Source organism: Falco naumanni, unplaced genomic scaffold (genome assembly GCF_017639655.2).
Source record: "Falco naumanni isolate bFalNau1 unplaced genomic scaffold, bFalNau1.pat scaffold_336_arrow_pat_ctg1, whole genome shotgun sequence".
Classification (NCBI taxonomy): domain Eukaryota; kingdom Metazoa; phylum Chordata; class Aves; order Falconiformes; family Falconidae; genus Falco; species Falco naumanni.
The window spans coordinates 6,785-32,499 of record NW_024427451.1 but is presented as its reverse complement, the minus strand read 5'-3'; the positions used below and the strand labels follow the sequence as shown (position 1 = coordinate 32,499).

The 25,715-nt window shown below is 67.9% G+C and overlaps 3 protein-coding genes across 4 annotated transcripts; all 3 read left to right on the top strand.

The window, feature by feature from the left end:
• The first annotated feature begins 183 nt into the window (after positions 1–183).
• LOC121082149 (intercellular adhesion molecule 3-like) lies at positions 184–4,509 on the top strand. Its single transcript, XM_040581479.1, has 5 exons — positions 184–285; positions 2,430–2,693; positions 2,788–3,075; positions 3,337–3,597; positions 4,332–4,509. Exons 1-5 carry the CDS (start codon positions 228–230, stop codon positions 4,466–4,468), a joined length of 1,008 nt encoding a protein of 335 aa, XP_040437413.1. The 5' UTR covers positions 184–227; the 3' UTR covers positions 4,469–4,509.
• A 5,723-nt stretch (positions 4,510–10,232) lies between these two features.
• Positions 10,233–16,258, top strand: LOC121082146 (intercellular adhesion molecule 5-like). Its single transcript, XM_040581477.1, has 7 exons — positions 10,233–10,568; positions 12,440–12,709; positions 13,514–13,825; positions 13,912–14,178; positions 14,321–14,599; positions 14,697–14,939; positions 15,641–16,258. Exons 1-7 carry the CDS (start codon positions 10,517–10,519, stop codon positions 15,853–15,855), a joined length of 1,638 nt encoding a protein of 545 aa, XP_040437411.1. The 5' UTR covers positions 10,233–10,516; the 3' UTR covers positions 15,856–16,258.
• Positions 16,259–16,474: 216 nt separating this feature from the next.
• LOC121082148 lies at positions 16,475–24,173 on the top strand. 2 transcript variants are annotated; one of them, XR_005825917.1, is made up of 5 exons: positions 16,475–16,638; positions 18,318–18,587; positions 20,607–20,886; positions 22,675–22,917; positions 23,482–24,173. XR_005825917.1 is itself a non-coding variant. In XM_040581478.1 (5 exons), the coding sequence occupies exons 1-5, from the start codon at positions 16,581–16,583 to the stop codon at positions 23,695–23,697; spliced, it is 1,098 nt and encodes a 365-aa protein (XP_040437412.1). In that variant the 5' UTR covers positions 16,475–16,580; the 3' UTR covers positions 23,698–24,173. The 2 variants fall into 2 exon arrangements, 1 of the variants encoding a protein (XP_040437412.1); XM_040581478.1 differs by having other exon boundaries at positions 20,576–20,886.
• Positions 24,174–25,715: the final 1,542 nt, after the last annotated feature.

The window sequence follows — 25,715 nt, the reverse complement described above, 5'->3', positions numbered from 1 at the left end:
TTTCGGGGGGAATTTTCCTCACCGGCTTTTACCCAGAACTGGTTTTTGGGGGTGTCAGCAACTGGGGAGGGGAGGGGCGGGGGGGGGGGGCACAGTCGCTTTGCGTGGGCCCCCCCCACCCCCCCCCCACCCCCCCCCCCCCCACCCCCCCCCCCAAAGGCGGAAAGGGAGGAAATGTGGTAACACTTCCCGCGGCGTTCCCGCTCCCGGCAGTGCCGCGCCGGACGATGGGGCCCCGCGGGAAGTGGGGGGCCGTGGCCCTGCTCTGCTGCCTGCTGTGGGGGGGTGAGTCTGGGGGTCCCCCGCGCCCCCCCCCCCCCCCCCCCCCCTTTGGCCAAGGGGGCAAATGGGGGATACTGGAACCGCGCCGGGGGGTCACGTGGCGGGGGGTGGGGGGGGTGGGGGGGGCCGGTGGAAGAGGCTGGGGGTGGTTTGGGGGGGCCTGGTGGCAGCCCCCCCACCGTGGGGGTGGTTTGGGGGGGCTGGGGGGGGGGGTCGGCGGGGGAGTGGGGGGGAGGGGTAGCCCCATCCGGGGGGGGGAGATGGCTAACGGGGGGCGCGTCCAGCTCACCGGGACCCCAACCGGGCCCTGGGGGGACCCCCAACCGAGTCTGGGGGGGACCGGGGACCCCAACCAGATCCTGGGGGGATCAGGGACCCCAACCGGATCCTGGGGGGACCCCAACCGAGTCTGGGGGGGACCGGGGACCCCAACTGGATCCTGGGGGGACCCCAACCGACTCTGGGGGAGACCAGGGACCCCAACTGGATCCTGGGGGGATCGGGGACCCCAACCGGATCCTGGGGGGACCCCAACCGACTCTGGGGGGGACCGGGGACCCCAACTGGATCCTGGGGTGACCAGGGACCCCAACCGGATCCTGGGGGAACCCCAACCGAGTCTTGGGGGGACCGGGGACCCCAACTGGATCCTGGGGTGACCAGGGACCCCAACCGGATCCTGGGGGAACCCCAACCGAGTCTTGGGGGGACCGGGGACCCCAACTGGATCCTGGGGTGACCAGGGACCCCAACCGGATCCTGGGGGAACCCCAACCGAGTCTGGGGGGGACCGGGGACCCCAACTGGATCCTGGGGTGACCAGGGACCCCAACCGGATCCTGGGGGAACCCCAACCGAGTCTTGGGGGGACCGGGGATCCCGACCGGATCCTGGGGGGACCAGGGACCCCAACTGGATCCAGGGGTAACCAGGGACCCCAACCGGGTCCTGGGGCATCAGGGGACCCCAACCAGGTCTTGGGGGGACCCTAACTGAGTCTTGGGGGGGACTGGGGATCCCGACTGGATCCTGGGGGGACTGGGGACCTCAACTGGATCCAGGGGTAACCAGGGACCCCAACGAGTCCTGGGGGGACCAGGGACCCCAACCGAGTCTGGGGAGGACCGGGGATCCCAACCGGATGCTGGGGGGATGGGGGACCCCGACCGGATCCTGGGGTAACCAGGGACCCCAACCGGGTCCTGGGGGGACTGGGGACCCCAACCGGCTCCTGGGGTGACTGGGGATCCCAACTGGATCCTGGGGTGTTCAGGGACCCCAACCAGATCCTGGGGTGACCTGGGACCCCAACTGGATCCTGAGGTGACCTGGGACCCCGACTGGATCCTGAGGTGACCTGGGACCCCAACCGGGATCCTGGAGTAATCAAAGACCCCGACCGGGTCCTTGGGGGACCCTAACCGGATCCTGGGGTAATCAAAGACCCCGACCGGGTCCTTGGGGGACCCTAACCGGATCCTGGGGTGACCAGGGACCCCAACTGGATCCTGGGGGGACCCCAACCGAGTCTTGGGGGAACCAGGGACCCCCAACCAGATCCTGGGGTGACTGGGGATCCCAACTGGATCCTGGGGTGATCGGGGACCCCAACCGGGTCCTGGGGTGACTGGGGATCCCGACCGGATCCTGGGGTGACCTGGGATCCCGACTGGATCCTGAGGTGACCAGGGACCCCAACTGGATCCTGGGGGGACCCCAACCGGGTCTTGGGGGAACCAGGGACCCCAACCAGATCCTGGGGTGGCTGGGGATCCCAACTGGATCCTGGGGTGATCGGGGACCCCAACTGGGTCCTGGGGTGACTGGGGATCCCGACCGGATCCTGGGGTGACCTGGGACCCCGACTGGATCCTGAGGTGACCTGGGACCCCAACCGGGATCCTGGAGTAATCAAAGACCCCGACCGGGTCCTTGGGGGACCCTAACCGGATCCTGGGGTGACCAGGGACCCCAACTGGATCCTGGGGGGACCCCAACCGAGTCTTGGGGGAACCAGGGACCCCAACCAGATCCTGGGGTGACTGGGGATCCCAACTGGATCCTGGGGTGATCGGGGACCCCAGCTGGATCCTGGGGTGATCGGGGACCCCAACCGGATCCTGGGGTGACCGGGGACCCCCTCGTAGGGGTGCTGGGTCCTTGCCACGTCTCCATCTCCCCGGAGGAGCCGACGGTGGAATTCGGCTCCGCTCTCCTCCTCAACTGCACCAGTTCCTGCCGAAACTACAGCCAGTTGAACTGGGAGGTCCCCGTCACCAAACTGGGGAGCTCAGGACCCGGCTGGGTGTCCCTCAGCATCCCCAACGTCACCGAATGGTCCCTGGAGCTCCAGTGCTTCGGCAAGTTCGGGGAGCAGCGGAGCATCACCAACACCACCCTCCGTGTTTATCGTAAGGGTTGGGGGAGGGGCGCATTGGGGGGGGGGGGGTGTGTCCCAGCACCCTCCCGGTTACCCCCCCCCCCCCTTTGTCCTTCCCCCCACAGGGCTGTGGCCCCCCCAGATTGACCTGGAGGAGGGTGACCTGGTGGCGGGCAAAGAGACGCGTGTCACCTGCAACGCGTCCGCTCGGGTGTCCCCCCCCGACCCCCCAAATGTCACCCTGACTTTGGGGGGGGGAGGGGTCCCCCCCAGCACCCACCAAGGTCCCTGGGTGGAATCGAGCTTTACGGTGCAACCGGAGCAGGATGGTGCGGAGGTGACGTGTCGGGTGACGTTACAGCTCCGGCACAGGACGGTGGGCACCAGCACCACGGCCAGGCTGAGGGTCTGCAGTGAGTGTGGGGAGGGGGCTTGGGGGGGCGTTGGGGGGGGCTTGGGGGGGCTGGGGAGGGGGGTGGGGAAGCCCCTGGTGGCTGGAAAATTGGGTGCTGCTGGCACAGCGTGGCACGAGTGCTGGTGCCCCGCGGTGGGGGTGGTCTCGGGGTGGGGAGGGGTGGTCTCAGGGTGGTCTCGGGGTGGGGAGGGGGCACCCAACCAGGCTCTGGTGCCCCCCACCCCCCACCCCTTTTTTTTTTTTTTTTTTTTTTCCCCAGCTGCCCCCCACGATGTCCAGGCGTGGGCACCGCGCGACGTCTTCACCGCCGGGGAGAACGTGACGGTGCTGTGCCGGGCACTGGGGAACCCCCCCCCGGGGGTCTGCTGGGTGCTGCCCACCAACGCCAGCCGGCAGCTCTGCCCCCCCGGGGGCACCGTCACCGTCCCGGCCGCCCACCGGGCGCACGCGGGCACCTACCGGTGCCTGGCACGGAACCGCTGCGGCGTCGGCACGGCCACCGTCCACCTGCGCTTCCAAGGTGGGGGGCACCGGCGGTGGGGGAGGGGATGGGGGGGGGGGGACACCTCCTGGGGGGGCCGATCCTGGGGCCCCGTGATGCCGATCCCAGTGCCCGGCCAGTCCTGGTGCCCAGTGTTACCGATCCCAGTGCCCAGCGCTGCCGATCCCAGTGCCTGGCGATGCCGATCCCAGTGCCTGGCTAGTCCCAGTACCCAGTAGTGCCAATCCCAGTGCCCAGCGCTGCCGATCCCAGTGCCTGGCGATGCCAATCCCAGTGCCTGGCTAGTCCCAGTACCCAGTAGTGCCAATCCCAGTGCCCAGCGCTGCCGATCCCAGTGCCCGGTGATGCCGATCCCAGCACCTGGTGATGTCGATCCCAGTGCCTGGCCAGTCCCGGTGCCCAGTGTTGACAATCCCAGTGCCCAGCGCTGCCGATCCCAGTGCCTGGCGATGCCGATCCCAGTGCCTGGCGATGCTGATCCCAGTTCCCGATGTTGCCAATCCCAGTGCCTGGCGCTGCCGATCCCAGTGCCTGGTGATGCTGATCCCAGTGACCGGCGATGCCGATCCCAGTGCCTGGCTAGTCCCAGTACCCAGTAGTGTCAATCCCAGTGCCTGGCAGTGCCAATTCCAGTGCCCAGCGCTGCCGATCCCAGTGCCTGGCGATGCCGATCCCAGTGCCCGGTGATGCCGATCCCAGCGCCTAGCGATGCCGATCCCAGTGCCAGGCTCACCCCCCTCCTCCCCCCGCAGGATCCCCCCGCAGCCCCCTGATCCCACTGGTGGTGACCTTGGCCGTGGGCACCATCCTGGCTCTCCTGGCGATCTCCTGGTGGTTCCAGCGCTCCCGGAACTGGAAGCCGATGCTGGAGGGATCCCGGCCCGGCTGATCCCGGTTGATCCTGGAAGCCAACAGCGATTTCCCGACGTGTTTCTGTGTCTTTTTCCCATTATTTCCTGGTGCGAGGGCGGTGCCGGGAAGGAGGGGGGGGGTACAGCGGCTCCGGGCATCGCTCCCGGCTCCTTGTGCTGGACGGAAAATCCCGGGGCACGACGGGGCATGACGGGGCACGACGGGGCATGGCCCTTTCCCGGCATTCACGTGGCTGAGCGTTAATGAGCCACCTTCGTTAATGAGCCACCTTCGTTAATGAGCCACCTTCGTTAATGAGCCACCTTCGTTAATGAGCCGCCTTCGTTAGCGGGAGGTGAGGCCACGTTGGGATCCAGTGGCTCGCTGGCTGCCCGTGGGGCTCGTGGCGAGCGTGCAAGGGGGCTTGGGGTGCACAACGGCCGTGCAAGGGGGCTCATGGTGAGCGTGCAAGGGGGCTCAGAGCGCACAGCAGCCGTGCAAGGGGGCTCGTGGTGAGCGTGCAAGGGGGCGCAGAGCGCACAGCAGCCGTGCAAGGGGGCTCGTGGTGAGCGTGCAAGGGGGCTCAGAGCGCACAGCAGCCGTGCAAGGGGGCTCGTGGTGAGCGTGCAAGGGGGCGCAGAGCGCACAGCAGCCGTGCAAGGGGGCTCGTGGTGAGCGTGCAAGGGGGCTCAGAGCTCACAGCAGCCGTGCAAGGGGGCTCATGGTGAGCGTGCAAGGGGGCGCAGAGCGCACAGCAGCCGTGCAAGGGGGCTCAGAGCGCACAACAGCTGTGCAAGGGGGCTCGTGGTGAGCGTGCAAGGGGGCTCAGAGCGCATAGCAGCCGTGCAAGGGGGCTCAGAGCGCACAACAGGTGTGCAAGGGGGCTCGTGGTGAGCGTGCAAGGGGGCTCAGAGCGCACAGCAGCCGTGCAAGGGGGCTCAGAGCGCACAACAGCTGTGCAAGGGGGCTCGTGGTGAGCGTGCAAGGGGGCTCAGAGCGCACAGCAGCCGTGCAAGGGGGCTCAGAGCGCACAACAGTTGTGCAAGGGGGCTCGTGGTGAGCGTGCAAGGGGGCTCAGAGCTCACAGCAGCCGTTGCACGGGGGCTCAGAGCGCACAACAGCTGTGCAAGGGGGCTCGTGGTGAGCGTGCAAGGGGGCTCAGAGCGCACAGCAGCCGTGCAAGGGGGCTCAGAGCGCACAACAGTTGTGCAAGGGGGCTCGTGGTGAGCGTGCAAGGGGGCTCAGAGCGCATAGCAGCCGTGCAAGGGGGCTCAGAGCGCACAACAGTTGTGCAAGGGGGCTCGTGGTGAGCGTGCAAGGGGGCTCAGAGCGCATAGCAGCCGTGCAAGGGGGCTCAGAGCGCACAACAGTTGTGCAAGGGGGCTCGTGGTGAGCGTGCAAGGGGGCTCAGAGCGCACAGCAGCCGTGCAAGGGGGCTCAGAGCGCACAACAGCTGTGCAAGGGGGCTCGTGGTGAGCGTGCTGGGGGCTCAGAGCTCACAGCAGCCGTGCAAGGGGGCTCAGAGCTCACAACAGTTGTGCAAGGGGGCTCGTGGTGAGCGTGCAAGGGGGCTCAGAGTGCACAGCAGCTGTGCAAGGGGGCTCGTGGTGAGCGTGCAAGGGGGCTCAGAGCGCACAGCAGCCGTGCAAGGGGGCTCAGAGCTCACAACAGCTGTGCAAGGGGGCTCGTGGTGAGCGTGCAAGGGGGCTCAGAGCGCACAGCAGCCGTGCAAGGGGGGTCAGAGCTCACAACAGCTGTGCAAGGGGGCTCGTGGTGAGCGTGCAAGGGGGCTCAGAGCGCACAGCAGCCGTGCAAGGGGGCTCGTGGTGAGCGTGCAAGGGGGCTCAGAGCGCACAACAGCTGTGCAAGGGGGCTCATGGTGAGCGTGCAAGGGGGGTCAGAGCTCACAACAGCCGTGCAAGGGGGCTCGTGGTGAGTGTGCAAGGGGGCTCAGAGCGCACAGCAGCTGTGCAAGGGGGCTCAGAGCGCACAACAGCCGTGCAAGGGGGTCGTGGTAGGTGTGCAAGGGGGCTTGGGGTGCACAACAGCCGTGCAAGGGGGTCGGAGCTCACCATGAGTGTGCAAGGGGCTGGCGCTGCTGCTCCGTGCCTGGGGACGAGGCCACCGTGGCCGGGAGCCCCCGGTGCTGGGGGCGGGGCACGGGGGAAGGGGGGGCAGATCCTGCACCGGGGGTCACATCCTGACCAGGGGTCACGTCCTGTACATGGACACTGTCCCGCACCGGGGGTCACATCCTGCACGGGGGCCCTGTTCCTGCACCGGGGCCGTGTCCTGCCCAGGGTCAGTGTCCCCAGCTCGGTGCTGGCTGCTGGGACAGGACCCTGGGACAGGACCGTCCCTCCCGCTGCGAGGCCGCGGTGGCACCAGCACCATGGCCCCCTCCCCGCTGTCCCCCGTGTCCCTGTGTCCCCCCATGTCCCTGTGTCCCCATGTCCCTGTGTCCCCCCCATGTCCCTGTGTCCCCCCCATGTCCCTGTGTCCCCCCATGTCCCTGTGTCCCCCCCATGTCCCTTTGTCCCCCCATGTCCCTGTGTCCCCCATGTCCCTGTGTCCCCCCATGTCCATGTCCCCCCATCCCTGGGTCCCCCCCATGTCCCTGTGTCCCCCCATGTCCCTGTGTCCCCCCCCATGTCCCTGTGTCCCCATGTCCCTGTGTCCCCCCCATGTCCCTGTGTCCCCCCCATGTCCCTGTGTCCCCCCCCATGTCCCTTTGTCCCCCCATGTCCCTGTGTCCCCCATGTCCCTGTGTCCCCCCATGTCCGTGTCCCCCCATCCCTGTGTCCCCATGTCCCTGTGTCCCCCCCATGTCCCTTTGTCCCCCCATGTCCCTTGTCCCCCCATGTCCCTGTGTCCCCCATGTCCCTGTGTCCCCCCATGTCCCTTTGTCCCCCCCATGTCCCTGTGTCCCCATGTCCCTGTGTCCCCCCCTGTCCCTGTGTCCCCCATGTCCCTGTCCCCCATGTCCCTGTGTCCCCCCATGTCCCTTTGTCCCCCGTGTCCCTGTGTCCCCCCATCCCTGTGTCCCCCCCTTGTCCCTGTGTCCCCCATGTCCCTTTGTCCCCCCCATGTCCCTGTGTCCCCCCATGTCCCTGTGTCCCCCCACGTCCCTGTCCCCCATGTCCCTGTCCCCCCCCATGTCCCTGTGTCCCCCCCATGTCCCTGTGTCCCCCATGTCCCTGTGTCCCCATGTCCCTGTGTCCCCCCATGTCCCTGTGTCCCCCCCATGTCCCTGTGTCCCCATGTCCCTGTGTCCCCATGTCCCTGTGTCCCCCCCATGTCCCTGTGTCCCCCGTGTCCCTGTGTCCCCCCATGTCCCTGTGTCCCCCCCATGTCCCTGTGTCCCCCCATGTCCCTTTGTCCCCCCCCATGTCCCTGTGTCCCCCCCCATGTCCCTGTGTCCCCCCATGTCCCTGTCCCCCATGTCCCTGTGTCCCCCCATGTCCCTGTGTCCCCCATGTCTCTGTGTCCCCCCATGTCCCTGTGTCCCCCATGTCCCTGTGTCCCCATGTCCCTGTGTGTCCCCATGTCCCTGTGTCTCCCCCATGTCCCTGTGTCCCCCCATGTCCCTTTGTCCCCCCCATGTCCCTGTGTGTCCCCATGTCCCTGTGTCTCCCCCATGTCCCTGTGTCCCCCCATGTCCCTTTGTCCCCCCCATGTCCCTGTGTCCCCCCATGTCCCTGTGTCCCCCATGTCCCCTGTGTTCCCGGTCCCCCCTGTCCCTGCCATTCTGCCCCTGTGTCCCCCACGTGTCCCCCCTGTCCCCCCATCCTTGCCCGTGGCCTCCAGCCCCCGGCAAGTCACCGGCCACCGAGGGATTCTGGCAGGAGCTGGACCAAGGCCACCGGCACCGGCACCACCGCGGTGGGGGACGAAGCCAACTGGGAACAGCCAACTGGGAACGGGGGACACCATGGGAATGTCACCAGCCGAGGTGAGACGAGGATGCGGGTGGCGGAACCTCGGGGGCAGAAGTGAAACCCACGGCGTGAGAAACCACGTTGGACTTTCCACCCCCACCCCCCATCCCCCCCCCCCAGCACCGGAGCCGGGGCAGCTGTGACACCACAGCGGTGACGGGGACAGCGCCAGGGGTCCTTGTCACATCTGGAGCCTTCGGTGCCTTCTGGATGCTTCTGCCGAGGAAAAACCCATCCAGACCCAACGTGCCAAAACCGATGCCGGCGCCGCGGCTCTGCCACCCATTTGGCAAAGACGGGTGGGCCGTGGCGCCCAGCCCCCCCCCCCCCAAGTTCCCATAGGCCAAAAAAAAAAAATTCCCTCGGTCAAAAAGAGGATAGAAATGAGGAAGCTGGGGGTGCTGGTGCTGAGCTGGTGCTGGGCATGGGATCACGCGCCGGGCGGTGGGACAGGACAGCGCGGGTGCCTAACGCTCAGCACCTTTGGTTTGGTCCCATCCTGCACCCCCCGGGTGGCTTCTCTCTCAGGCGGTGGTGCTGGCCCTGAGCCCCTGGCACCGGTGCTGGGCAGGGGGGACGGTGGGGCACCGAGGACTGGGGCAAAGCTGGGGAGGGCAGGGGGCAGTGGGGCAGTGGGGCAGGGGGTTGGGGGGCATAGGGGCGAGGGGGCAGTGGAGCAGGGGGGAGGGGGCAGTGGGGCAGGGGGCTGAGGGGCCGGGGGCAGTGGGGCAGGGGGCGGTGGGGGGCAGTGGGGCAGAGGGCGGTGGGGCAGGGGGCAGTGGGGGGCGGTGGGGCAGGGGGCGGTGGGGCAGGGGGCAGTGGTGCAGGGGGCAGTGGGGAGCAGTGGGGCAGGGGGCGGTGGGGCAGGGGGCAGTGGGGGGCAGTGGGGCAGGGGGCGGTGGGGCAGGGGGCAGTGGGGGGCAGGGGGGCAGGGGGCGGTGGGGCAGGGGGCGGTGGGACAGGGGGCGGTGAGGGGCGGTGAGGGCGGTGGGGCAGGGGGCGGTGAGGGCGGTGGGGCAGGGGGCGGTGAGGGGCGGTGGGGCAGGGGGCGGTGGGGGGCAGGGGGCAGTGGGGCAGGGGGCGGTGAGGGGCGGTGGGGCAGGGGGCGGTGGGGCAGGGGGCAATGGGGGGCAGGGGGCAGTGGGGCAGGGGGCGGTGAGGGGCGGTGGGGCAGGGGGCGGTGGGGCAGGGGGCAATGGGGGGCAGTGGGGCAGGGGGCAGTGGGGCAGGGGGCGGTGAGGGGCAGTGGGGCAGGGGGCAGTGGGGCAGGGCCCCCCCCGGGCAGCCCCTCCGCCGCGGGGAATCCCACCGGCCGCGGCCCCGGAATTCCCCCGGGAGCGGGGGGGGCTGGGCTGGCGCCGAGCGCATAAAGCGCCGCCGCGCGGGGCTGCCCGGCAGAGGGAGGGACCGAGCGAGGGACCGACCCGCCAGGGGACCGACTAACCGACCGACCGACCGACCCACAGACCGAGCGACCGAGGGACCCATCGAGGGACCGAGCCGGAGCCGTCCCCGTGATCCCGGAGAGCCTGAACCGACCTTCCCGGTGCGCACCGAGAGCCCGGCAGGATCCTCCCTGGGAAGCTGGAACCGACCGATCCCGGAAAGCCCGATCGGAGCCATCCCGGTGCTCCCGGGGAGCCAGAACCGAGCGATCCTGGAGAGCCTGATTGGATCCATCCTGGTGCTCCCGGGGAGCCAGAACCGACTGATTCCGGGGACCCCTAACTGACCGATCCCGGAGACCCTCACTGGATCCTTCCCGTTGCTCCCGGGGACCCTGAACTGACCGATCCTGGAGACCCTGACTGGATCCCCTCCCGGTGCTCCTGTGGACCCTGAACTGACGGATCCCGGGGACCCTGAACTGACGGATCCCAAGGACCCTGAACCGATCTCCCATTGCTCCCGGGGATCCTGTGCTGATCCACCTCGCAGAGCCCAACCGGATCCTTCCCGGTGCTCCCGGTGAGCCTGAGCCGACCCTCCCCGGTGTGCACTGGGGACCCCAGCCGGATCCATCCCAGAGATTCCCAACCAGCTGGTCCCAGAGAACCAGACTGGTCCCAGCCCGGTGCTGCTGACCCATCCCAGTGCTCCCAGTGGATCGAGCCCACCCGGTGCCGGTACCAGCACCCACCCGCGCCATGCGCCCCGCGGGGCTGCCGCTGGCCCTGTGCGCCTTGGCTGTCATCGCAGGTGAGGGGACACGGGGGACACGGGGCTGGGGGGGTGGGGGGGTGGGGCGGGGGTCTGGTGACCCCCTGGCATGACCCCGGCGCGGAGCCACGAGGCCGGCACGAGCGTGTTGGCACGAGCGCGACGGTGTCGTGGTGAACGTGTTGGTGCAAGCACAGACGCCTCCTCGTGACCTTGTCACCAGGAGTGACTCACACCAGCATGGCACCATGGGGAGGGGGGGGGGTGGGGGGGGGTGGGGGGGTGCAGATGTGGCACCGTTGGGTCCTGCTGGCACCAGGAGCCAGTGGGGGGGCCAGGGTGGGGGTCCCGGCTCTGTCCCAGCACTGGGGACCTGTGGGGTGGCCAGGACGGGGGTCGCGGATCCATCCCAGCACCCAGTGGGGTGGCCAGGGTGGGGGTCCTGGGTCTGCCCCGGCACTGGGGACCCGTGGGGGGGGGCCAGGGTGGGGGTCCTGGATCTGCCCCGGCACTGGGGACCTGTGGGGTGGCCAGGACGGGGGTCGCGGATCCGTCCCGGCACCCAGTGGGGTGGCCAGGGTGGGGGTCCTGGATCTGCCCCGGCACTGGGGACCCGTGGGGGGGCCAGGGTGGGGGTCCCAGATCCGTCCTGGCACCCAGTGGGGTGACCAGGGTGGGGGTCCCGTATCCATCCCGGCACCAGGGACCTGTGGGGTGGCCAGGACGGGGGTCCCAGATCCGTCCTGGCACCAGGGGTGGTGATCCCCAGGGGTGGTGATCCCCAGGGATGTAGATCCCCAGGGGTGGTGATCCCCAGGGGTGGCTCCAGCTGTTCCCAGCTGCTGCCTGCTCCATCCCGGTGCCCACCCCCCCCCACCCCCACCCCCCATGTCGGGTTTTTCCTGGGAAAGCTGCTCTCCCGCAGCCCCCCGGAGTGACTCAGCACCGCTCAGGTGGGGGATCCCCCAGCTGTCAGGATCCCTGCCAGGATCCCTGCCCCTTTTCCGGAATAACCCGCTGGCAGGAAGGGAACAGCCAGAGCCAGAGATCCCTGCGGGATCCAGGGATTGCGCAAGGACCGACAGGACCTTGATCGACGCTTCCAGATCCTTCCCACGCTCGACTGCCAGGAATGGCGCAGGGGCTGTGACGGAGCCAGGACCCCCACCCTGGCCCCCCCACTGGGCGCTGCGACGGAGCTGGGACCCCCATCCTGGCCCCCCCACGGGTCCCTGGTGCTGGGACAGAGCCGGGACCCCCACCCTGGCCACCCCACTGAGTGCTGCGATGGAGCTGGGACCCCCGTCCTGGCCCCCCCATGGGTCCCCGGTGCCGGGACGGATGCAGGACCCCCACCCTGGCCACCCCACATGTCCCCAGTGCTGGGACAGAGCTGGGACCCCCGTCCTGGCCCCCCCACGGGTCCCCGGTGCCGGGACGGATCCAGGACCCCCACCCTGGCCACCCCACATGTCCCCAGTGCTGGGACAGAGCTGGGACCCCCGTCCTGGCCCCCCCACGGGTCCCTGGTGCTGGGACAGATCCATGACCCCCACCCTGGCCACCCCACGAGTCCCCGGTGCTGGGACAGATCCAGGACCCCCACCCTGGCCCCCCGCGGGTCCCTGGATCGGATGTGGCTCTGGACACCCCCCTGCCACTGTCACCCAGGGTCTGGTTGTCGGGTTCCAGCTGGAGGGGGGGGCACATCCTGCCCGGCACAGCACCAGCTGCTTCCCGCGGCTCCTGGGGACGAGCCGGGGGTCCCCCCGATCTTCCCTCTGCCAGGGCTGGGGGCGAGCCGGGGGTCCCCTCGACCTTCTCTGTGCCATGTTGGGGCTGGGGGCGAGCTGGGGGTCCCCTCCACCGCCGTCCCACCCCCCCACACCCCCCTTGGGTTCTCCCGGCAGCGCCGTCAGAAGCCTTCGAGCTGTCGGTCGAGCCGGCGGTGCTGGTGGTGGAATACGGCGGCTCGATCCAGCTGAAGCTGAAGGCGACCTGCCAAGATCCCAAAGGATCCGGTAACGTGGAAACGTCCATTCGGAAGCAGCTGGTGGCGGCGGGACCCGAGGAGACGGTGGTGGAGCTGCTCAACGTCACCGACTGGGACGCCAGCGTCCTCGGCTTCTACAACTGCCACCAGGAGCGGGAGGTGACCCCCATCCAGCTCGTCCTCTACCGTAAGTCACCGCGGGATCACCCCCACGGGATCACCCGCATCACACTGGGATCACCCCGGGATCCACCCCACCATGGCGGGATCACCCCCACCATGCCGGGATCACCCCCATGGGATCACCCTCTATCACGCCCCGATCACCCCCATCACGCCCTGATCACCCCCATCACGCTGGGATCACCCCCACGGGATCACCCCCAGCATGCTGGGATCACCCCTGTCACACTGGGATCACCCCCATGGGATCACCCCCATCATACTGGGATCACCCCTGTTACAGCCCAATGCCCCCCACCATGCCGAGATCCCCCCTCATCATGCCAGGATCACCCCCATCACACTGGGATCACCCCCATGAGATTCCTCCCATCATGCCAGGATCCCCCCCCCCATGCTGGGATCCCCCCCATCACACCCTGATCCCCACCACCACGCTGGGATCCCCCCCATCACCCCCGATCCCCCCCGTCACCCCCCGATCCCCCCCATCATGCCAGGATCCCCACCACCATGCCGGGATCACCCCCACCACACCCCAATTCCCCCCATCACACTGGGATCCCCCCCATCATGCCGGAATCACCCCCACCACCCTGGGATCCCCCCCCATCACACTGGGATCCCCCCCATCATGCCCTGGGATCCCCCCATCACGCCCCAATCACCCCTATCACACCATCACACCAGGATCCCCCCCCCCGCCCCTGCCGGGATCGCCCCCACCACGGCGGGATCCCCCTCCCTGACACCGGGATCCCCCCCCCCTCACCCGGGATCCCCCCCCCCTCACCCGGGATCCCCCCAGGTGCGCCGCAGCCGGTGCTGGGCCCGGTGCCGCCGCTGCCCGTGGGGCAGAGCCACGAGCTGACCTGCCGCGTCGCCGCCGTCGCCCCCATCCAGAAGCTGAGGCTGATCCTGCGGCGCGGCGGCGAGGTGCTGAGCAACGCAACCTTCCCGGCACAGCGGAGCGGCCTGGGGGAGGCGCGGCTGAGCCACCGGCTGACGGCTCAGCGCCGGGACCACGAGCAGAATGTGACCTGCCAGGCACTGCTGGACCTGGCGCCCTACGGTCCCCGCTTCAACGTCACCTCCACCCCGCAGCGGGTGACCGTCTACGGTAAGCTGGTACCGGCACCAGTACCATACTGGTGTTGGCTGTGCCGCCGGTAGTCAACCGCCTCATCCCGGTGATCCCCCCGGCAGAATTCCCGGAGGATCCCCAGTTGGAGCCCAACATCTACCTGGAGGTGGGCGAGGTGGCCAACGCCAGCTGCACGGTGACGCGCGTCTTCCCCGCGCCGCGGTTCACCATGAGGCTCCTCAACCAAACCCTGGCGCTCACCATCAGCCCCGACGGCCACCGGGCCACCGCCGCGGTGAGCTCCCACCGCCCGGGGGGCTTGGGGCTGGTTTGCACCGTCGCGGTGGGACCGCTGGAGCGGCAGGTGGAGGCCACCGTCCACGTTTACCGTGAGTACCGGTGATAACCGGCGACACCGGTGCGACCCCCCCCGGCGGCGCAGCCCTGGTGCATCGCACCGGGTCGTGGTTTCGTGGCATCACCGGATCATCCCGGTGTCATCCCCATCCCCCCCCTCCCCCCCACCTCCAGGTTTTCCCGCTCCACACCTGAACGTCAGCACCGCCAACCCCGCCGCCGGCACGGAGCTGCGCGGATTTTGCGTTTTGCCCCCCGGTCACGCCACCCAGCTCCGGTTGCAGATCCGCGCCAACCCCCACCGCGTCCTGGGGGGCTGGGGAACGTCCCCCCTGCCCTTCATCCTGCCAGTGCGGGAGGAAGATGATGGGATGGAGCTGAGCTGCGTGGCCAAGCTGCCCGTGGGTGGCAAAGCCCTGAAGAGCAGCGCGCCCGTCCGGCTCAACGTCACCGGTGAGAGCGCGGCGAGCCGGTTCCATCCCGGGATGCCGCCGGAGAAATTTCCGGATGGGAAATGATTTCTCATCCTTACCCTGGTCCTTCCCCCCAGCTGGACCCTGGATGGACGATGGGAGCTGCCCCCCCCGGCAGAACTGGACGGAGGGGCAGGATGAGACCCTGCGCTGCTCGGCACGGGGTAACCCCCCGCCCCAGCTGGAGTGCACCAAGGATGGGGACCCCTTCCCCACCGGGGTGCTACGCCCCGTCACCCGCGCCCACGCCGGCACCTACCGCTGCCAGGCCACCAACCCGCTGGGGACAGCTGTCCGGAGCATCACTGTCTGGGTGCACTGTGAGTGGGGCAGGGGTCCCGGGAGGTCTCGGGGGGTCCTGGGGGTCCTGGAGGGCTCAGGGGTCCTGGAGGGCTCAAGGGTCCTTTGGGTCTCAGGGGACCTGGGGGTCTTGAGGGTCCTGGTGGGTCCCAGAGGCTCTTGGGGACCTCAAGGGTCCTGGGGGTCCTGGAGGGCTCAAGGGTCCTTTGGGTCTCAGGGGACCTGGGGGTCTTGGGGGGTCTTGAGGGTCCTGGAGAGCTCAAGGGTCCTTTGTGTCTCAGGGGACCTGGGGGTCTTGAGGGTCCTGGTGGGTCCCAGAGGCCCTTGGGGATCTCTGGGGTCCTGGGGGTCTTGGGGTTCCTGGAGGTTCTGGGGGTCTTGAAGTGTCCTGGGGGTCCCAGAGGTCCTTGGGGCACTCGAGTTCTGGGATTCCTGGGGATCCTGGAGGTTTCAGGGGTCCTTGGGGTCTTGAGGGTCCTGGGGGTCCTGGGAGTCTCGAGGTGTCCTGGGAGTCTTGGGGTTTCCAGGGGTCCTGAGGGACTCATCCTGGGGGTCTCATGGTTCCTGGGGGCTCTGGGTGTCTGGGGGGCTCCTGGTGGTCTCAGGGTTCCTGGGGGTTCCTGGGTGTCTGGGGGGTCCTCAGGGACCCTGGGGGTCTGGGGGGTCCTGGGATACGGTTCAGCCTGGCTACCAGTGACCCCCCACCCCCTCTCTCGGGCAGCCCACGACCCTGACCTGCTGCTGCTGGTGCTGGTGCCGGTGGCGGTGGGGGTGGGCGCGCTCGCCGGGGCGGTGGGCTACCGCATCTACTACCGCAAGAAGAAGATCCGCCGGTACCGGCTGCAGGAGCAGCAGAAGCGGTTACAGCTGGATGCGCCGAAACCACCGGGATGCTCCGAGGAGACCACGTGCCTCAATGGTCCGGCACAACCATAACCGGGGTAGAGGTGGTGGGGGGGCTTGGCAGCCCCCTACCCATCCCGCTCCCCTGCCCGTGGCCAAGCGCCGCGGCCACCGGCTCCCTCCGGCCGTACCGGTACCACCGGGGGTCCGGCCCGTGCCGCGGCGGGATGGTGGACGTTACGGTGGGACCACGCCGACCGCCCTCAAGGATGGGGATGTGCCAGGCGGGCACGCGGTTGGCATGCCGGGGGTGGGGGTCAGAAGCCCCCCCGCCCACCCCCACCCCCCATCACGGAGATGCTCCTTTGAGTTCCGGACGTTCATCCCTTGGGAGACCCGAAGCTGGATTTTGGGGAGGGGGCTGAGGGGCTTGGTGCCCCCCGGGGGGGTGGCTGGGTTGAATCCCAGGATTTTGGCGCTGGCGCTGATGCTGGAGGGGAGGAAGGTGGAGAGGCTGGAAGGAGTTGTCGCGACATGTTGCACCAATAAAGCGCTACTATCACGACATGCTGGGGGTCGAGCAGATATTGGGGGGGGGTGGGGGGTGTCCAGCACCGCCGCCACACCGAGCATGCGCCACCGTAGCCAAACCGCTTCCTTCCTCCCCTGCCGCCATTTCCCACCGCGGCGCTGGGGCCGGGGGGGGTGGGATGGAGCTTGGTGGTGGTGAGGGTTGGGGGGCTGCGCCCTGAGTGGGGGCGAGGGGCTCTGGAGGCTGCCCCTCCCCCCTCCCCGGCCGCCCGTGCCCCGGCGTGGCGATGCGTTGGTGCAACCTCCCCGCCTGCGCCTTCGCCGGGATGCTCCTGGCGCTGTGCGGTGAGTGCCGGCCCCGCGTGCTGCCCCATCCCCCCCGCCCAGCCCGGGGGGCCCAGCTTGTCCCACCGCATCCCAGCTCAGCTCATCCCACCCATCCCAGCTTGTCCCACCGCATCCCAGCTCATCCCACCCATCCCAGCTTGTCCCACCGCATCCCAGCTCATCCCACCCATCCCAGATTGTCCCACCACATCCCAGCCCAGCTCATCCCACCCATCCCAGCTTGTCCCACCACATCCCAGCCCAGCTCATCCCACCCATCCCAGCTTGTCCCACCACATCCCAGCCCAGCTCATCCCATCCATCCCAGCTTGTCCCACCACATCCCAGCTCATCCCACCCATCCCAGCTTGTCCCACCGCATCCCAGCTCATCCCACCCGTCCCAGATTGTCCCACCACATCCCAGCCCAGCTCATCCCACCCATCCCAGCTTGTCCCACCACATCCCAGCCCAGCTCATCCCACCCATCCCAGCTTGTCCCACCGCATCACAGCCCAGCTCATCCCACCCATCCCAGCTTGTCCCACCACATCCCAGCCCAGCTCATCCCACCCATCCCAGCTTGTCCCACCGCATCCCAGCCCAGCTCATCCCATCCATCCCATCTTGTCCCACCGCATCCCAGCTCATCCCACCCATCTCAGCTTGTCCCACCACATCCCAGCTCATCCCATCCATCCCAGCTTGTCCCACCACATCCCAGCTCATCCCACCCATCCCAGCTTGTCCCACCGCATCCCAGCCCAGCTCATCCCACCCATCCCAGCTTGTCCCACCGCATCCCAGCCCAGCTCATCCCACCCATCCCAGCCCAGCTCATCCCACCCATCCCAGCTTGTCCCACCGCATCCCAGCTCATCCCACCCATCCCAGCTTGTCCCACCACATCCCAGCCCAGCTCATCCCACCCATCCCAGCTTGTCCCACCACATCCCAGCCCAGCTCATCCCACCCATCCCAGCTTGTCCCACCACATCCCAGCCCAGCTCATCCCATCCATCCCAGCTTGTCCCACCACATCCCAGCTCATCCCACCCATCCCAGCTTGTCCCACCACATCCCAGCTCATCCCACCCATCCCAGCTTGTCCCACCACATCCCAGCTCATCCCACCCATCCCAGCTTGTCCCACCGCATCCCAGCCCAGCTCATCCCACCCATCCCAGCCCAGCTCATCCCACCCATCCCAGCTTGTCCCACCACATCCCAGCTCATCCCACCCATCCCAGCTTGTCCCACCGCATCCCAGCCCAGCTCATCCCACCCATCCCATCCCAGCTCATCCCACCCATCCCAGCTTGTCCCACCACATCCCAGCTCATCTCACCCATCCCAGATTGTCCCACCACATCCCAGCCCAGCTCATCCCACCCATCCCAGCTCGTCCCACCACATCCCAGCTCATCCCACCCGTCCCAGCTTGTCCCACCGCATCCCAACCCATCTCCCCTGGGACATCCCATGTATCCCAGCTCATCCCCATCCTCCCAGTCCCCCTCCCCAGCTCATCCCATCTGTCCCAGCTCATCCCATGTCTCCCAGCTCATCCCCCTGCACCCCAGCCCCCCTCCCCAGCTCATCCCATCTGTCCCACCTGCATCCCAACCCCCATCCCATCTCTCCCAGTTCATCCCAGCTCATGTCTCCCAGCTCACCCCCCCCTCCCATTCCAACAGCACCCACCACCCCCTTCGAGGTGAGGGTGGTGGGCACCCCTTCGGAGGTGGGCTACGGTGGGACGCTGCTGCTGAACTGCTCCAGCACCTGCCCCCCCCCCGGGGGTCCTGGGGGGCTGGAGACCCCCTTGAGCAAGGAGTGGGTGGGTGAGGGGCCGGGGTGGGTCAGCGTGCGGCTCTGGAACGTCACCCAGCCCCACTCCGATGTCCTCTGCTACTTCTCCTGCCAGGGCCGGAGGAAGGTGGTCACCTTCACCGTCCTGGCCTACGGTAGGAGCCGGATCCGGGGATCTTCCCAAGGGATGGGGAGTGGGGGCGGGGGAGGTGGGGAGGGATGCGCCGGAGGTGGGGGGCTCAGCTGCTTGGGGAGGGGCGGGAATCGTGGAGGGGGTTGGTGGTGGTCCTGGGGAGGGGGAGGGGGGAGCTGGGGGTTGGATCCGGCAGTGCCCGGGCGGGATCCCTGTGGGATGAGTGTCCCCTCTGGGATGAGGATCCCCTCTGGGATGAGCTGGGTGACAGATCCAGCAGTGCCCGGGCAGGATCCCCTCTGGGATGAGGATCCCCTCTGGGATGAGCTGGGTGCTGGAACAGGCAGCATGTGGACAGGATCCCCTCTGGGATGAGGATCCCCTTTGGGATAAGGATCCTCTTTGGGATGAGCGGAGTGCCAGATCCAGCAGTGCCCGGGCAAGATCCCCTCTGGGATGAGGATCCCCTCTGGGATGAGGCAGGTGCTGGATCCAGCAGCGCCCAGGCAGGATCCCCTCTGGGATGAGGATCCCCTCTGGGATGAGGCAGGTGCTGGATCCAGCAGCGCCCAGGCAGGATCCCCTCTGGGATGAGGATCCCCTCTGGGATGAGGCAGGTGCTGGATCCAGCAGTGCCCGGGCAGGATCCCCTCTGGGACGAGGATCCCTCTGGGATGAGGCAGGTGCTGGATCCAGCAGTGCCCGGGCAGGATCCCCTCTGGGATAAGGATCCCCTCTGGGATGAGGCAGGTGTTGGATCCAGCAGCGCCCAGGCAGGATCCCCTCCGGGATGAGGATCCCCTCTGGGATGAGGCAGGTGCTGGATCCAGCAGCGCCCAGGCAGGATCCCCTCTGGGATGAGGATCCCCTCTGGGATGAGCTGGGTGCTGGAACAGGCAGCATGTGGACAGGATCCACTCTGGGATGAGGATCCCCTTTGGGATAAGGATCCTCTTTGGGATGAGCGGTGTGCCGGATCCAGCAGTGCCCGGGCAGGATCCCCTCTGGGATAAGGATCCCTCTGGGATGAGCTGGGTGCCGGATCCAGCAGTGCCCAGGCAGGATCCCCTCTGGGATGAGGATCCCCTTTGGGATGAGCTGGGTGCTGGAACAGGCAGCATGTGGACAGGATCCACTCTGGGATGAGGATCCCCTTTGGGATAAGGATCCCTCTGGGATGAGCTGGGTGCTGGATCCAGCAGTGCCCAGGCAGGATCCCCTCTGGGACGAGGATCCCCTCTGGGATGAGGCAGGTGTTGGATCCAGCAGCGCCCAGGCAGGATCCCCTCTGGGATGAGGCAGGTGCTGGATCCAGCAGCGCCCAGGCAGGATCCCCTCTGGGATGAGGCAGGTGTTGGATCCAGCAGCGCCCAGGCAGGATCCCCTCTGGGATGAGGATCCCCTTTGGGACAAGGATTCCCTCTGCGACGACCCTCCTCCTCTGTGACAACCCCCCCTTTGGGATGACCCCCTCCTCTGGGACTACCCCCCACTCTGGGACGACCCCCACTCTGGGATGACCCCCCCGCTCTGCGAGGACCCCCCGTCTGGGACTAGCCCCCCCTTTGGGACGAGCCCCCCCTCTGGGATGAGCCCCCTCTTTGGGACGACCCCCCCCTTTAGGGCGACGCCCCCCCTCTGGGACTAGCCCCCACTCTGGGATGAGCCCCCCACTCTGCAATGAACCCCCCCTCCCTTTGGGATGAGCCCCCCCCCCTTTGGGACGCCCCCCCCCCCCCCCGGCTCTGGGGACGAGCCCCCCCTCTGGGACGAGCCCCCCTCTGGGACTAGCCCCCACTCTGGGATGAGCCCCCCATTCTGCAATGAACCCCCCTCCCTTTGGGATGAGCCCCCCCCCCTTTGGGACGCCCCCCCCCCCCTGCTCTGGGACGAGCCCCCCCTCTGGGACGACCCCCCCCTCTGGGACGACCCCCCCCTTTGGGACGAAGATTCCCTCTGGGATGACCCCCCGCCCCGGGTCGCCTCCCCCTCCTTTGTCCCCCCCTCCAGCTCTGGTCCCCTCGCCCCCCCCCCCCCCCAGACCTCCCGCAGCCCCTCCTGGCCATCAGTCGCCCCAACGCCACCCAGCAGGAGCCGGTGGCCATCGAGTGCTCGGCCTCGCCCAGTCGCCCCCCCGGGCTGCGGCTGCGCTTGTGCCACAGCCGGCGACCCCCCCCAGCCCTGGCACGAGGGTCCCGTGCGCCTGCGCCTGGTGCCGGCCGAGGAGGACGATGGTGCTGAGCTCCGGTGCGAAGCCCAGCTCAGCCTGGGCAACTGGACACGGCGGCGGAGCTCGGCCACCGTCACGCTGCACGTGGCTTGTGAGTTGGGGGGGGGGGGGGGGGGGAGGCCAGCGAGCAAGGGCCGGGGCAAAGGGCCTTGACCCTCGTGCAAAACCGTCTGCCCCCGTGCAAAACCCCCTTCCTCGGTGCAAAACCCTTGTGTCCCCGTGCAAACCCAGCCCCATGCAAACCCCTCTGCCCCTGTGCAAACTCCTTCTGCCCTCGTGCAAACCCCTCTGCCCCTGTGCAAACTCCTGCCCTCGTGCAAACCCCTCTGCCCTGGTGCAAAACCCTTGTGCCCCCGTGCAAACCCCTCTGCCCCTATGCAAACTCCTGCCCTCGTGCAAACCCCTCTGCCCTGGTGCAAAACCCTTGTGCCCCCGTGCAAACCCCTCTGCCCCTATGCAAACTCCTGCCCCTCGTGCAAACCCCTCTGCCCCTGTGCAAACTCCTCTGCCCTCGTGCAAACCCCTCTGCACCTGTGCAAACTCCTCTGCCCTCATGCAAACCCCTCTGCCCTGGTGCAAAACCCTTGTGCCCCCGTGCAAACCCCTCTGCCCCTATGCAAACTCATCCTGCCCTTGTGCAAACCCCTTGGCCCTGGTGCAAAGCCCCTCAGCCTCGTGCAAACCCCTCTTCCCCTGTGCAAACTCCTTGTGCCCTGGTGCAACATCCTTCTGCCCCAGTGCAAACCCCTCAGCCTCGTGCAAACCCCTCTGCCCCTGTGCAAACTGCTCTGCCCTCGTGCAAACCCCTCTGCCCCAGTGCAAAACCTTTGTGCCCCCGTGCAAACCCCTGTGCCCTGGTGCAAATCCCTCTGCCCTGGTGCAAACCCCTCTGCCCTGGTGCAAACCCCTCCTCCCCTGTGCAAAACCCCTTGTCCCTGTGCAAAACCCTTCTGCTCCTGTGCAAAATCCTTCTGCCCTAGTGCAAATCTCCTTGTCCCTGGTGCAAAAGTCCCTCAGGCCTGGTGCAACCCCCTTCTGTCCAACTGCAAAACCCCTTAACCCCGTGCAAAACCCTTCCGCCCTGGTGCAAAGCCCCTCAGCCCCGTGCAAACACCACTTACCCTGTGCAAACTCCTTCTGCTCTGGTGTAAACCCCTCTGCCCTGGTGCAAAGCACCTCAACCTTGTGCAAACCCCTCCTCCCCTGTGCAAACCCCTCCTCCCCTGTGCAAACCCCTTGTGCCCTGGTGCAAAATCCTTCTGCCCCAGTGCAAACCCCTCAGCCTCGTGCAAACCCCTCTGCCCCTGTGCAAAATCCTTCTGCCCCAGTGCAAACCCCTCAGCCCTGTGCAAACCCCTCTGCCCTGGTGCAAAATCCTTCTGCCCTCGTGCAAAGCCCCTCAGCCCTGTGCAAACCCCTCTGCCCTGGTGCAAAATCCTTCTGCCCTCGTGCAAAGCCCCTCAGCCCTGTGCAAACCCCTCTGCCCTGGTGCAAAATCCTTCTGCCCTCGTGCAAAGCCCCTCAGCCCTGTGCAAAACCCCTCCTCCCCTGTGCAAAACCCCTCGTCCCCGTGCAAAACCCTTCCGCCCTCATGCAAAACCCCTTGGCCCTGGTGCAAGCCCCTCAGCCCTCGTGCAAAGCTCCTTGCGCCCCCGTGCAAAAGCCGTCCACCCTCGTGCAAAACCCTTCTGCCCTTGTGCAAAGCTCCTGGACCCCGTGTAACACCCATCCTCTGTGGTGCAAAGCTCGTTGCCCCTGGTGCAAAACCTCTTGCCCCTGGTGCGAAGCCCCTCAGCTCTTGTGCAAGACTTGGGGTGGTGGGTGATGCTGGGGTGGGGGAGGGGAGGAATGACCCCACCTCCCACCCCCACCCCCACAGACCAGCCACGGATGGACGACGGGAGCTGCCCCCCCCGGCAGAACTGGACGGAGGGGCAGGATGAGACCCTGCGCTGCTCGGCACGGGGCAACCCCCCGCCCCAGCTGGAGTGCACCAAGGATGGGGACCCCTTCCCCACCGGGGTGCTGCGCCCCGTCACCCGCGCCCACGCCGGCACCTACCGCTGCCAGGCCACCAACCCGCTGGGGACAGCTGTCCGGAGCATCACCGTCTGGGTGCACTGTGAGTGGGGCGGGGGTCCCGGGGGGTCTCGGGGGGTCCTGGGGGTCCTGGAGGGCTCAGGGGTCCTGGAGGGCTCAAGAGTCCTTTGGGTCTCAGGGGACCTGGGGGTCTTGAGGGTCCTGGTGGGTCCCAGAGGCTCTTGGGGATCTCAGGGGTCCTGGGGGGACTAGAGGCCCTTGGGGATCTCTGGGGTCCTGGGGGTCTTGGGGTTCCTGGAGGTTCTGGGGGTCTTGAAGTGTCCTGGGGGTCCCAGAGGTCCTTGGGGCACTCGGGTTCTGGGATTCCTGGGGATCCTGGAGGTTTCAGGGGTCCTTGGGGTCTTGAGGGTCCTGGGGGTCCTGGGAGTCTCGAGGTGTCCTGAGAGTCTTGGGGTTTCCAGGGGTCCTGAGGGACTCATCCTGGGGGTCTCAGGGTGTCCTGGGGGCTCTGGGTGTCTGGGGGGGTCCTGGTAGTCTCAGGGTTCCTGGGGGTCTGGGGGGTCCTCAGGGACCCTGGGGGTCTGGGGGGTCCCGGGATAGGGTTCAGCCTGGCTACCAGTGACCCCCCACCCCCTCTCTCGGGCAGCCCACGACCCTGACCTGCTGCTGCTGGTGCTGGTGCCGGTGGCGGTGGGGGGTGGGCGCGCTCGCCGGGGCGGTGGGCTACCGCATCTACTACCGCAAGAAGAAGATCCGCCGGTACCGGCTGCAGGAGCAGCAGAAGCGGTTACAGCTGGATGCGCCGAAACCACCGGGATGCTCCGAGGAGACCACGCGCCTCAATGGTCCGGCACAACCATAACCGGGGTAGAGGGTGGTGGGGGGGCTTGGCAGCCCCCTACCCATCCCCTCTCCCCTGCCCGTGGCCAAGCGCCGCGGCCACCGGCTCCCTCCGGCCGTACCGGTACCACCGGGGGTCCGGCCCGTGCCGCGGCGGGATGGTGGACGTTACGGTGGGACCGCGCCGACCGCCCTCAAGGATGGGGATGTGCCAGGCGGGCACGCGGTTGGCATGCCGGGGGTGGGGGTCAGAAGCCCCCCCCGCCCCACCCCCACCCCCCATCACGGAGATGCTCCTTTGAGTTCTGGACTTTCATCCCTTGGGAGACCCGAAGCTGGATTTTGGGGAGGGGGCTGAGGGGCTTGGTGCCCCCCGGGGGGGTGGCTGGGTTGAATCCCAGGATTTTGGCGCTGGCGCTGATGCTGGAGGGGAGGAAGGTGGAGAGGCTGGAAGGAGTTGTCGCGACATGTTGCGCCAATAAAGCGCTACTATCACGACATGCTGGGGGTCGAGCAGATATTGGGGGGGGGTGGGGGGTGTCCAGCACCGCCGCCACACCGAGCATGCGCCACCGTAGCCAAACCGCTTCCTTCCTCCCCTGCCGCCATTTCCCACCGCGGCGCTGGGGCCGGGAGGGTGGGATGGAGCTTGGTGGTGGTGAGGGTTGGGGGGCTGCGCCCTGAGTGGGGGCGAGGGGCTCTGGAGGCTGCCCCTCCCCCCTCCCCGGCCACCCGTGCCCCGGCGTGGCGATGCGTTGGTGCAACTTCCCCGCCTGCGCCTTCGCCGGGATGCTCCTGGCGCTGTGCGGTGAGTGCCGGCCCCGCGTGCTGCCCCATCCCCCCCGCCCAGCCCGGGGGGCCCAGCTTGTCCCACCGCATCCCAGCCCAGCTCATCCCACCCATCCCAGCTCGTCCCACCACATCCCAGCTCATCCCACCCATCCCAGCTCGTCCCACCACATCCCAGCTCATCCCACCCATCCCAGCTTGTCCCACCACATCCCAGCTCATCCCACCCATCCCAGCTCGTCCCACCACATCCCAGCTCATCCCACCCAGCCCAGCTTGTCCCACCGCATCCCAGCCCAGCTCATCCCACCCATCCCAGCTTGTCCCACCACATCCCAGCTCATCCCACCCATCCCAGCTTGTCCCACCACACCCCAGCTCATCCCACCCATCCCAGCTTGTCCCACCACATCCCAGCTCATCCCACCCATCCCAGCTTGTCCCACCGCATCCCAGCTCATCCCACCCATCCCAGCTCATCCCACCACATCCCAGCTCATCCCACCCATCCCAGCTTGTCCCACCACATCCCAGCTCATCCCACCCATCCCAGCTCGTCCCACCACATCCCAGCTTGTCCCACCGCATCCCAGCCCAGCTCATCCCAGCACATCCCAGCCCAGCTCATCCCACCCATCCCAGCTTGTCCAACCGCATCCCAGCCCAGCTCATCCCACCCATCCCAGCTTGTCCCACCACATCCCATCCCAGCTCATCCCATCCATCCCAGCTTGTCCCACCGCATCCCAGCCCAGCTCATCCCACCCATCCCAGCTTGTCCCCACCGCATCCCAGCCCAGCTCATCCCATCCATCCCAGCTTGTCCCACCACATCCCAGCTCATCCCACCCATCCCAGCTTGTCCCACCCACATCCCAGCTCATCCCACCCATCCCAGCTTGTCCCACCGCATCCCAGCCCAGCTCATCCCACCCATCCCAGCTTGTCCCACCACATCCCAGCTCATCCCACCCATCCCAGCTTGTCCCACCACATCCCAGCCCAGTTCATCCCATCCATCCCAGCTTGTCCCACCACATCCCAGCTCATCCCACCCCATCCCCAGCTCGTCCCACCACATCCCAGCTCATCCCACCCATCCCAGCTTGTCCCACCACATCCCAGCTCATCCCACCCATCCCAGCTCGTCCCACCACATCCCAGCTCATCCCACCCAGCCCAGCTTGTCCCACCGCATCCCAGCCCAGCTCATCCCACCCATCCCAGCTTGTCCCACCACATCCCAGCTCA

Bases quoted from the DNA above. Each gene is read 5' to 3' on its own strand.
- LOC121082148 (XM_040581478.1), top strand. From the start codon at position 16,581: ATGCGTTGGTGCAACCTCCCCGCCTGCGCCTTCGCCGGGATGCTCCTG. The intron at 18,588-20,575 runs GTAGGAGCCGGA...CCCCCCCTCCAG, and splicing joins CTTCACCGTCCTGGCCTACG to CTCTGGTCCCCTCGCCCCCC. The intron at 20,887-22,674 runs GTGAGTTGGGGG...CCACCCCCACAG, and splicing joins CGTCACGCTGCACGTGGCTT to ACCAGCCACGGATGGACGAC.
- LOC121082149 (XM_040581479.1), top strand. From the start codon at position 228: ATGGGGCCCCGCGGGAAGTGGGGGGCCGTGGCCCTGCTCTGCTGCCTG. The intron at 286-2,429 runs GTGAGTCTGGGG...ACCCCCTCGTAG, and splicing joins CTGCTGCCTGCTGTGGGGGG to GGGTGCTGGGTCCTTGCCAC. The intron at 3,076-3,336 runs GTGAGTGTGGGG...TTTTTTCCCCAG, and splicing joins GGCCAGGCTGAGGGTCTGCA to CTGCCCCCCACGATGTCCAG.
- LOC121082146 (XM_040581477.1), top strand. From the start codon at position 10,517: ATGCGCCCCGCGGGGCTGCCGCTGGCCCTGTGCGCCTTGGCTGTCATC. The intron at 10,569-12,439 runs GTGAGGGGACAC...TTCTCCCGGCAG, and splicing joins CGCCTTGGCTGTCATCGCAG to CGCCGTCAGAAGCCTTCGAG. The intron at 13,826-13,911 runs GTAAGCTGGTAC...TCCCCCCGGCAG, and splicing joins GCAGCGGGTGACCGTCTACG to AATTCCCGGAGGATCCCCAG.